The sequence below is a fragment of the Rhincodon typus genome, chromosome 23, assembly GCF_021869965.1.
Source record: "Rhincodon typus isolate 14 chromosome 23, sRhiTyp1.1, whole genome shotgun sequence".
Taxonomy (NCBI): Eukaryota; Metazoa; Chordata; class Chondrichthyes; order Orectolobiformes; family Rhincodontidae; genus Rhincodon; species Rhincodon typus.
This window is the reverse complement of record NC_063354.1, coordinates 4,594,592-4,607,077: the sequence shown is the minus strand read 5'-3', so window position 1 is coordinate 4,607,077 and position 12,486 is coordinate 4,594,592. Positions and strand designations below refer to the sequence as shown.

The 12,486-nt window shown below is 40.6% G+C and overlaps 1 protein-coding gene across 1 annotated transcript in view; it reads left to right on the top strand.

Annotated features, from left to right (window-relative positions):
- Positions 1 to 11,586, top strand: part of LOC109936771 (centrosomal protein of 112 kDa-like) — a 119,462-nt gene extending 107,876 nt beyond the window's left edge. The window contains exons 6-7 of the mRNA XM_048610813.1: positions 8,101 to 8,165; positions 11,120 to 11,586. Coding sequence (XP_048466770.1) covers positions 8,101 to 8,165; positions 11,120 to 11,123 — 69 coding nt within the window. The 3' untranslated portion in view covers positions 11,124 to 11,586. The remainder of the gene's footprint in view (positions 1 to 8,100; positions 8,166 to 11,119) is intronic.
- The last annotated feature ends 900 nt before the right edge of the window (positions 11,587 to 12,486 follow it).

The window sequence follows — 12,486 nt, the reverse complement described above, 5'->3', positions numbered from 1 at the left end:
ATTACAACCTTGTTCCAAACACGGACAAAAGAGCTGAATTTCAGAGGTGAGGTGAGAGTGAAAGCTCGTGACATCAAAGTTGCATTCGACTGCGTGTGGCATCAAGGAGCCGTAGGAAAACTGGAATCGTTGGGAATCGGGGAAAACTCCCCCCTTTTTGGAGTCATACCTGGCATACATGAAGATGGATGTTGGTTTTGGAGGTCAGTCATCTCAGCTCCAGGACATCTCTGCAGGAGTTCCTCAGGGTAGTGTCCTAGGCCAAAACGTCTTCAGCTGCTTCATCAATTACCTTAAATCCTTCATAAGGGCAGAAGTGGGGATGATCACTGATGATGGCACAATGTTTAGCACCATTCACAATTCCTCAGATGCTGAAGTAGTTCATGTTCAAATGCAACAAGATCTGGAAAATATCCAGGCTTGGGCTGATAAGTGGCAAATAACATTCACGCCAGGCAATGACTATTTCCAAAAGGGACAATCTAACCACTGCCCCTTGACATTCAATAGCGTTACTATTACTGAATCACCCACTACCAACATGTCTGGTGTTACCATTTACTAGAAACTCAAAAGGACTTGTCATATAAATACAATGGCTACAAGTTCAGGTCAAAGGCTAGGAATACTGAGGCAAATACCTAACCTCCTGACTCCCTATAGCCTTTTCACCATCTGTAAGGCACAAGTCAGGGGTGTGATGAAAACTCCGAACTTGCCTGAATGAGTGCAGATACAACACTGCTCAAGAAGATTGACACCATCCAGGACAAAGCAGCCTGTTTGTTTGACATTTCATTCACAAGCATCAACGCCCTTCACCACTGATGTTCAGTAGCTGCAGTGTGTAGCATCTACAAGATGCACTGCAGAAATTCACCAAAGATCCTCAGACAGTACCTTCCAAACCCACTTCCATCTAGGAAAAAAAGGCCTGCAAATACATACAAACACCACCACTTGCAAATTCCCCTCCAAGCCACTCACCATCCTGACTTAGAAATATATTGCATTTTCTTCATTGCCGTTGAATCAAAATCCTGGAATTCCCTCTCTAATGACATTGTGGATTTACCTACAGCACATGGACTACAGTGGTTCAAGAAGGAAGCTCACCACCCCCTTCTCAAAGGTAACTAGGGACAAATAATAAATGCTGGCCAGCCCGCAAGGCCCACGTTCCATAAGTAAATAAAAACTTTTAAAACCCTTTCTTTCCACCTTAAAACACTACATACAACCTACATCTTTTGCCGACTAACCTGCATTAATATCCCCTTACGTGACTCAGCATTATTTTATTTGTTAACACTCCTGTTAGACACCTTGAGATATTTTGCTGTTAAAGTTACTGTATAAATATTAGTTATAAAAAGCATTTGACGTGGCTTTTACAGAAGCTGCAATGTGAAGGGACAGTATTTGTGGAATACCGTTGATTCCTCTTGCTCAAAACCCTCTGGTGAAGGGTGCATTTTCCACCTCAGTGCCATTAGCTGTTTTACGGTCAATTGTTCTGTGTAGTTGCAGTTGCCCACCAATGAAATGCACAACCTGGCAATAGTAACTTGGCTAACAATAAATAGGTCAGGTCAGTTTTGTTTCTTGGACTTGATCACATGTAGAAAGGGTGGTAGTGGTGTGAATACACATGCTTTCACTCCGCTCCAAACCTAGTGGGAAATTCTGGTGGAAATTTTCCTTGTCTTTGGACCCATTTAGTTACAAGCAACTTATTGGAATAAATCCAAGCTACTTCGAATGCTAAGGTAATTTCCTTTAGTTAAGCAATAAGTTTTTAACTGTAGAATTCAGAGATATGATCCTGTTGTTTGATTAGGCACAAATTCCACTACGTTAGTAAGACTGACACTCAACCGCACCACGCTGATTATATCATTGTCCCTAGTTTGGACATGCTAGCCAAACAAAACCAATATGTATGTTAGATGGATAGTTGCAGGCCAATGGAAATCATTTTTTCCCTTTAAGAAACCCAGATCTTGCCCCATTCATTTCAGCTGTGAGGTATTTTACTGTTCAAAGTATTAAGCAATTAAACGGGCATAGCAGGCAGCCATTATTGCGACTTATCAGAAGATAGGCCAGTGTAACAATTCTAACACACCATGGATTTTGTCTATACTTTCACCTTTGTGTCTGAATTTGAAACTGAGACAACAGCTCGTTTGTTACAAAATTTTCAGGGACTTTTCACCTGACAAAGCTATGAGCCATATTGCAATGTTTACTCTGGATAGATTTCAGAGTATAAAACATTTTACAACTTGTCTATGACGTGGGTAACTGTGAGATCCCACTTGAACTGCCGCTTTTTATTAAAAGAGCCAAACAATGTATTAATCAACTGATGTTGCATTACTTGCGATTGTCAACTGTTAAATCCTAAAACTGAGAATCTAACAGCAGGTGTACTTAGTGATTAAAAATATAATTTCATACAACTAAACTGTTTCTTATTACTTGGCATACTTTAGATGTTATACCAGTCAGATTTTGTTTGATGAATTTCTGCACTCTTCTATTAAAGGAGCTGTTTCACATATCCTAGTCCAATCACAAGCCTTAACATCAAGAATGCAGACTGTTTGAACTCTGAGGATAGTTGGAGACAGTTGTCTTATTCACAAATCAATACAGCAGATAATGCTTGTGTTTAACACAGGGAAGTCAGCAATAAACTGATACTCAGGAAATTAGATAGTTACTGTTAAGGTAAAATGAGATGGGAAGAAATAATGCCTGCTGTCTTTCCCAGACACTGACACCCACTCATTCTCCTTGCAATGGATCTTGGCTCCTTCCTCACCTTGCTTGGTGGTTTTGTTTTTGTATCTGTACATGTGAGGACATCCTCCTTCTATGTGTCCAGACTTTTCATAACGTGAGAAAATTTTTAGTCAGTTATAGAACCCATATAAGTAGAGAAATAAAAACTTTGCATGGGTTTGAACTTGGTCAAGAAGATTGGATTTGGAAAAAGACAGCAAAGATTCAGAAATGGAGTGGCCACTTAGATAATAGTCAGAAGCCACACAACACAGGTTATAGTCCAACAGGTTTATTTGAACTCACAAGCTTTTGGAGTGCTGCTCTTTTGTCAGGTGAAGTGAAGAGAAGCACATAGGCACAGAATTTATAGGCAGAGAGATCAAAAGATCACTCACATAGTGTGAGTAGAGTGTTAATAGGCTGAATAATAAGTCTCTGCAGGTGATCAAAAGTGTCAGATGGTGTGAGTAATGTCTCAACAGCTGAATATCAAGTGAAGGGATGACCTATAATCCAATTAATTGAGACAGAGTGATAATTACAAAAAATTAAAAATAAGGTGGTGCTGGAGACAAGCCAAATGGCTGGAATAGCAAGATAGGTATAAGAGTCGCATGGCGAGGGTCTAATCAAAGTAACACCATCCAAGAATAAACTACTCCAACACCCCTCGATGTCCCATCAAATCAGGCAAGGGGACATGATGTGTGATGGCATGTCATGGCATCTTCAAACCCATTGTACAAGGAACCCCTAGCTTCTGTCATAACACTACAGACTTCTTATAGAAACTCAGCACCCACGGACCAGTCAAACCAGGAACATTACTCGTCACAATGGACATTTCAGCACGCTACACCAGCGTTCCCCAAGATGATGGCATCACTCCAACGGCCTCAGCACTCAACACCAATCCTACAACTCATCCACTTCATCCTCTTCATAGAGTCCACACAGTGTGGAAACAGGCCATTTGGCCCAACAAGTCCACATCAACCCGCCAAAGAGAATCCCACCCAGACCCATCTCCCCACCTTATCCCTGTAACCCTTCATTTCCCATGGCTAATGCACCTCATCTATACATCCTTGATTAAAATGGGCAATTTAGCATGGCCAATCCACCTACCCTGCACATCTTTGGACTGTGGGAGGAAACCCACACAAACACGTGGAGAACATGAAAACTCCACACATACAGTTGCCCAAGGCTGGAATCGAACCCAGGTCACTGGTGCTGTGAGGCAGCAGTGCAAACCACAGAGCCACAATGCCGCCCATCCTCAACCACAGTGTCTCCACCTTCGACAAGCAACTCTACATCCAGACACACTGAACAGCCATGGGGACCAAATTTGCACCCAATACGCCAACATTTTCATGCACAAGTTGGAACAAGACTTCTTTGCTGCACATGACCTCCAACCAACTCTATACACCACATACATCGATGATATTTTCTCCCTTTAGACTCATGGCAAGTAAATCACTGAAACAGCTACACAACGATTTCAACAGGTTTCATCCCACCATCAGACTTGTGTGGGCTACCCTTCAAAATCAGTCTCATTCTGGAACAAACGCATCTCCATCAAGGACAGACACTTCAATACCTCACTCTCCTGCAAGCACACAGATAACCTCACAATGTTGCACTTCTCTAGCTTCCATCCTAAACATGTTAAAGAAACCATCCCCTATGGACAAACCCTGCGTATACACAGGATCTGCTCGGATGAGGAAGAACATGACGGACACCGAAAGTTATTGAAAGATGCCCCTATAAGAACAGGATACGATGCTTAACTTATTGATTGCCAGTTCCGAGGTGCCACAGCGAAAAACCGCAACAACCTCCTCAGAAGACAGACACAGGACACAACCAATCGAGTGCCCTTTATCATCCAGTACATCCTTGGTGCAGAGAAACTACATCATGTTCTTTGCAGCCTTTAACATATCATCGATAACGAACATCTCGCTAAGATTATCCCTATACCTCTACTTCTCGCCCCCAAACAACTACCAAACCATAAACAGCCCATTGTTCACAGCAAACTAGCCAGCCTTCAGGACAACATCGACCACAACACCACACAACCCTGCCACGATAACCTTTATCAAGACATGCCAGATCATCGACATGGACACTACCATCACGTGGGAACACCACCCACTGCGTACACGGCAGATACTCATTTGACACAGCCAGTGTTATCTACCTCATATGTTGCAGGCAAGAATGCCCTGAGACATGGTATATTGGTGAGACCATGCAGATGCTATGACAATAGATGAATGGACACTGCGCAACAATCACCAGACAGGAATGTTCCCTTCCTCATTAGGAGTCGGCCTCATTAGGGGCATTTAAGCGGCTATTTGATAGGCAGATGGATGATAGTATAAGGTAGCGGTGGAGGTTAGATAGACCTTAGGTTTAGGGTAAAAGTTCGGCACAACATCGTGGGCTGAAGGGCCTGTACTGTGCTGTACTATTCTATGTTCTATGTTCTTCCAGTCGAGGAACACTTCAGAGGTCAAGGACATTCAGCCTCCGATCTTTGGGTAAATGTCCTCCAAGTGGCCTTCAAGATACACAACACAGAATCACTGAGCAGAAACTGATAGCTAAGTTCCGTACCCATGAAGATGGCCTCAACCGTGATCTTGGGTTCATGCCACACTACGTGTAACCCCACCATATTGTTCAGTATCTGTAACATCTTCCTTACTGTTCTGTTTTGACACCATCACCTTGATAACTTATTATGATCTCCACCTTAATTAGTTTGTACAGTTTTGGATTACTTGTTACTTTGGTTAGGCCCTTGCCATGCGCCTCTTATACCTACCATGTTACTCCAGCCATTTGGTTTGTCTCCAGTACCACCTTATTTTTAATTTTTTGTAATTATCTCTCTGCCTCAATTAATCAGATCATGAGTCATCCCTTCACTTGCTATTCAGCTGTTGACACATTACTCACACCGTCTGACACTTTTGAACACCGGCAGAGACTTAGTATTCAGACCGTTGACACTCCACTCACACTCTTTGAATGATCGTTTGATCTCTCTGCCTATAAAGTCTGTGCCTGTATGCGTCTCTTCACTTCACATTACGAAGGAGCAGTGCTCCAAAAGTTTCTAATTTCAAATAAACCTGTTTGACCAAAACCTGGTATTGTGTGACTTCTGACCTTGTCCACCCCAGTCCAACACCAGCACCTCGACATCATTTCGAAAACAGGTTACCAGGTTAATCTAGCCAACAAATGGAGGTTGTGGGAATTCTCTAGTTAATTGGGAATTTCCTTCCCAATCCTCTCGGTCTCTCTTTCCTCCTTTACATCACTCCGTAAAAATAACTTCTTGATCAAGCTTTTTGGACATCTGTCCCAATATCACTTTATGTAGCTCAGTCCCAGTTTTTTTTTGTTCATTCATGGGATGTGGGCATCACTGACCAGGCCAGCATTTATTGCCCATCCCTAATTGCCCAGAGGGCAGTTTAGAATCAACCACGTTGCTGTGGGTCTGGAGTCACATGTAGGCCAGACCAGGTAAGGATAGCAAATTTCTTTCTTTAAAGAACATTAGTAAACCAGTTTTCCTGACAATTGGCAATGGTTTCATTGTCATCATTAGACTCTTATTTCCAGATTATTATTGAATTTAAATTCTACTATCTGTCGTGGTGGGATTTGAAGCCAGGATCCCAGAATATTTCCTGGGTCTCTGGATTGATTACAACGCAAAAGAACTGAGGGTGCTAGAATTAAGAAACAAGAACAAAAATTGCTGGAAAAAGTTAGTAGGTCTGGCAGCAGTGAGCGAAGGAGGAGTGGACAAGGGTGTCCCAGAGGGAGCAGTCCTTGCAGAAGGGTGACAAGGGACGGAAGGGGAGGGGAATATGTAATGATGGTGACATCCCAGTGGATCATTACCCACCATTTCTAATACCTCCAGCTTTGCCTGCACTTCATTCAATATAGGCTACTACATTTGCTGCTTACAATGTGGTCGCCTCTACATTGGGGAAACGAAGCATAGACTGGGTGACCACTTCGCAGAACATCTTCATTCCATCTGCAAAAAAGACCCTGAACTTCCCGTTGCCTGCCACTTCAACACACCACCTTGTTTCCTTCTGGACTCAATATTTTGTTCAACAATTTTAGAGCTTGAGGCACCTTCTCCCATGTTCTTACCCCAACTTTGTCACATCAGGCCTTGTTATCACATGTTCTGCTATTTCACACATCCCATTGTTAGCCACTTAGAGCCCCCATTAGCAGCCAGTCATTCTCCTAGGCTGACCATTATTCACTCCTTTGTCCAACTGTCCTTCTCTCTCTTTGGGCTGTATCTCCACCTGTAGTTTACTCATTATCTCCTTCCACCACCATATCTTCTGCATAAAAAATAACTTCTTCCGAGTTGTCATCATTTCTGAAGAAAGGTCACTGGAACCAAAATGTTAACTCTGATTTCTCTCCTCAGATGCTGCCAAACCTGCTGACATTTTCCAACAATTTCTGTTTATGTGTCTGAATTGATCGTCTACTGATAATTACCACTTGGCCATCACCTATCTCAGTATTTTGTTTGATATTGTTTCTGTGGTCAGTGTTCCCTCTAAAGTGTACAGCAATATGAACATCTCCACACAGGCAGCTCACAAGACAGTCCCTTTAAGTGACAAGCAAAATAATTTAGATGGTTCACACACTGCACAAAAAAATTAGAGGATAAGTTGTATGGGATATTTTAATTATATATAATCATAGAATCCCTACAGTGTGGAAACAGGCCCTTTGGCCCAACAAGTCCACACTGACCCTCAGAGCATCCCACCCAGACCCGTCCCCCTAATCTATACATCCCTGAACACTATGGGCAACTTATCATGGCCAATCCACCTAACCTGCACATCTTTGGACTGTGGGAGGAAACCGAAGCACCCAGAGGAAACCCACGCCTACACAGGGAGAAACTCCACACAGACAATCGCCTGAGGGTGGAATTTAACCCAGGTCCCTGGCACTGTGAAGCAGCAGTGCTAACTACTGAACCACCATGCCGCCCTTGTACTACATAAAAACAGAGTTGTCCTTGAAAGGATAAGGTCCCATCAGCTGGGAGCCCCGTGTTTGTTTGCTACTCTCAGCACAATCGATTATAATATCACTTATAGGTTTGAGTACCATAAACTACTGAAACCTTCCTGTTTCATTCAAAATATTTTGTTTATTAATTAATAGTTTACATTTAATTTTACATTTTAAATTTTTTATACTTAGGTAACTTTCCTTCAGAAGAGGGCATCTGTTCTTCAGGAAGAGCTAAACACCTACCGCAATAGAAGGTGGGCATATTATTTCATACCCAATTTAATCGAGTCATCTTCACCATTTCTGGCTTTTTAGTGTCATGCAGCATGCATAGCCATCTGCTGCCTGTAATCAGTTAAATTAGCTGGAGTTGTTACCATGGCAACATAATTCATGTATGCCTGTGATCCATAAAACTATTTTGATGAAGATTTTCTCACCCTCCCTCCTGCTGACTGCAGATTTTTATGGTTGTTGGGGGAGGGATGTCCCTTCAGGAACCTTGTTCAAGTGGTCATTATTTATGTGAGAGCCTTGACCGTGAACATGGAGAAGCTACTTTATCATGGGGCATTACTGCCAAATCAATTCTTTCTGGCCATGCGCAGACTTCCTAGAGGATGATCCTTGATGGCTATCATGACACTGAGATCCAGTGTCATGCACAAGCTGCCTTACCTGAGATTAATCAGCTCAAGTGCAGACCGTGGGTGAAACCTGGGTTTCATAGCTTGTGAGGCTCAGCTAAATACTTGATAAACTCACTTAGCTTCCAGGACAGCGTAATGAAACTGAAATATACTTTTGAAGGTTTTTTGAAGAGGGTTTTTATCTTCACAAAAATGCTTTTCTCTGTAAGTTACATTTTCTAGATAGGTCCTGAAGTTCTTGCAGATTCTAATTCCTACTGCTCCTTTGATATGCCTAACAAGTGACTTTGTATAAAAAGCTTCAAAGTTTTCAGGCCGGATATTGTTGATGACCCAGAACCTTTAAATATTTTAGATTCCTTGACTAACAAAGAGATTTTGACGGCATCTTGGGAGTTGTTAAAGTTACAAACTTTTCCAGATGAAGTAAGAGGTTTTGTTGATCTGATGGCTATAGTTTCAACTTCCTCTCTCTCCTGAGGTCACTTCATAATGAAATCACTGATCTCAAGCTGCCCTCCAAGTGGCCAGGGGATTGTGTCACTAATGGGTATCATAGCCAAACAGTTACAAACCCTTTGCAAATTTTTATATATTAGTTCTTTTGCATATTTGTCTCAATAATATCTAATAGAATCATACTGAAGGAGGCCATATAGCCAATCTTGTGTCTTTGGTTGACCTCCCCAATTAGTCTACCTCTGTTGTTTTCCAATAACCCTGTAAATAGTTTTCTTTCATGTATTTACATATATCTTTTGAATATTATCATTGAGACTGTGATCACTGCTCTTTCAGGCAGTGCATACCAAATCACAATTAGTTGCATAAAATACGTTTCCTCATGTCACAACTGGATTTTTGCAAGTCACCCTAAAAAAAAACCACCTTATACAACTTGATATCACATTTTATTTGATAACAACACTGTTAAATACCTTGGAAGTATTTTACTTCATTAAAGATGCTATATTGTTGCAAGGAGGTATTATGCCACAGCGGGTAGTGTCCCTGGCTCTCAGCCTGTCGTTCCAGATTCAAGTCAAACTCCAGGAATTAATGGCCATGAGAATGTATTTATGACATGGCCAAGAGATATTGAGTATCAAATTGTAAATCCTTGCAACACACACCAGTGGCAGGTGGGGAAGAACAGAAGATATTCTTGGTCATCCATGTGATGAAAGTAAATTGGATTCTTTACCATCATAATGCATAGCTCCAGACCACAACATGAATGTACAAGTGCAGATAACTCAAAAAGAAGAATATAAATGCAAGTTGTTTTTGAAATTTAGGGAACTCTGGCAAGGCTACGTTTATTGCCTATCTCAGGCTGGACTGTCACCTTGAACCTCTGCAGTCTTTGTGGTGGTGGTGCCCCCACTATGATGTTAAGGAGGAGAGTATTAGGATTTTGGCCCAATGGTGATGAAGTAAGGGCAGTATACGTGCATGTCAGGATAAGTTGAAACTTGGAGGAGAATTTGGACATGGTGGTGTTCCCATAGTGTAGCTGTTATTATCCTTCTTGATAGTGGAAGTCACAGGGGAGAGAGGTACTTTATGCATTTGATGTCACCAACCAATAATATCACAAATTGTTTCCTATTCAGAACACAGAAGAAGCCAAATAATTTTTGTGTTTTAAGATCCAAGTGCAAAGCTGCAATAATACAAATATACTGTATTTTGGAGTCTGTCAGGTTAATTATCACAGTAAATATTTATGTGTTATTCAATGGTTGTGACACTTACACAAACTGATAGAATGGTACAACAGAGAAGGCACCTCAGCCCACTTTGAAAGCACTATCCAATTAGTTAGTTGCATTTCCTTGCTTTTACTACATAGTCTTATTCTGAAGTATGAATACCATTTTATAATTGTATATAATGGAATAGATACTGACACATAAGAGAAAATCAGTGACTTTTTTTTGGAACCAGAGCACTCAACCAACAGGCCTTATCCATGATTATGTAAAAAAGCAGCTTAACAAAGGAAATTAGGATGGAATCTGTCTGCAACCCATGGAATAAGCTATACTAGGTATGCAGCGGCCACTTTCAATCCTGCATCACTCTGCACTCTGGCCACTTTGCTTCAAAGTCTCTTATACATAATTATCTCAAGGTGCAATTGTACACAGATTGGAATAACAGTTGGAACATTTATAATGTATAATTTACATTAAAATTATGGAAATGCTGAGTTTGTCTGACTGACTGCTACCATGTAAATGTGGGATAATGTGAACAACTAAATGTGGGGTCTGTCATTATAATATTCATTCACCATCATTAAAGCAATTGTAAAACAAAAAAAACTATAACTACCGTTTCCTGCCAGTGGTACACCTCTGATGGAAGGAAGGGGAGATTACAGCCTGACATGTTCACATAGGCACTTTCCATTATAAATATGGATGGTGAAATTTAGTGTATGCATAGGCAAAAGGTTTTTAATATATTAATAGATTTATTAATTTTATTATAACTGTATTTGAACACCTTTGGTTTGCACCCAAACAAAACCTGTCATTTTACTATTTCAGATGAAGAACCATTGGGATGATTTCCTTACCTCACTCACACCTTCAGTATAACTAACATGGCACAGAATTGGATTCCAACAGAATCAGCAGCTACTATGTAAGGATGGGCAGAGCAATGAGATTAAAAACTGACTATTAGTAATCTTATATTGTATCGAAGCTCAAAAAGACACTATTCCCCCTATAAGTATTGTGTCTTCCCTTCCACTTTGTTTTGTTCCAATCAGACATCCTTTTAACATTTTAATTTTGCTTTTCAAATGTTTATATATTTTTTATAAACTATATCAATAATCTGTAAGTCTGTACATATCAGTCAATATTTTCTTATTATTTAAATCTGCAGTTCTTGCCTTAAATCTAGCAATCAAGTTCTCATTTAAAATTATGCTTTGTATTGTACATCATTTATTTTTAACATTGCTATGATTTTTAAATGCTAACATCTCATTAAATTTTCTATTCCATGCATGTTTGTTTTGTGATTGTTTTAAGGTAGTGTGATATCTTTGAAGGAGCTTCCTGTCATAGCTGGAGTAATTTCTTCCCCAGGTCATGTCTGAAAATTAATGTTTTTCTTTAAAAAAGATGACTTGGTTGTTGGATCATAAAGTTAGTTTTATTAACCTGAACGACCATTTTATTGCACAGGATCTGATTCCTATTTATCAGTAGTTCCATAGCAACCATATATTTCTAAACGGTTGAAGAAGCTGTACTAATTGGGCAAGGAGTAAGTTATGTCCATGTAATAAGAAACCATATGGCCATAACATCCTCAAGATAAACTCCTGGTCATGCTGAATGAGCTGATCTGAGCAAAGGGACAATTTAGACCAATTCCATTGGCCACTCAGGCTGGTAGAATCGGGCTTCAACATGGGTTAACATTTTCAGAAGTTTATTTATTTAAAAAGTTAAGATTTCTAAAGATTCTGAATAAAAATTGGTCCTGCTGCTGAAAGCACCCCTCAAGGAATCTAATTCCAGCCATTCCTCAGACATGTTTCAGACATAAAGCTCCTTCTGGCAATATTTAAATTGTAATTCATTCCAAAACAACAACCACAACTTGTGTGTATGTAATGTCTTTAAGATAACAACATCCCAGGGTACCTTGTACTGGCAGAAATGGAACCAAGCAGTAGTAGAGGGATTAGGAGAATTAACCAAAGGCAAAGTCAAAGAAAAGTGAGGAGAGAGTAACAAGAAATTTGCTAGTGCTACTTGGGAGGCTTTAAACTAGGAATGCTGGGGTGGCGGGGTTTGGCGGCAGTGGCAACCATGAAAAAAGAGAAAAGGCTGAGGCTGGTACAATAGATAAGGAGAGCAAGTCTAATAGTCAAGTCAGACAAGACCTTGGCAGA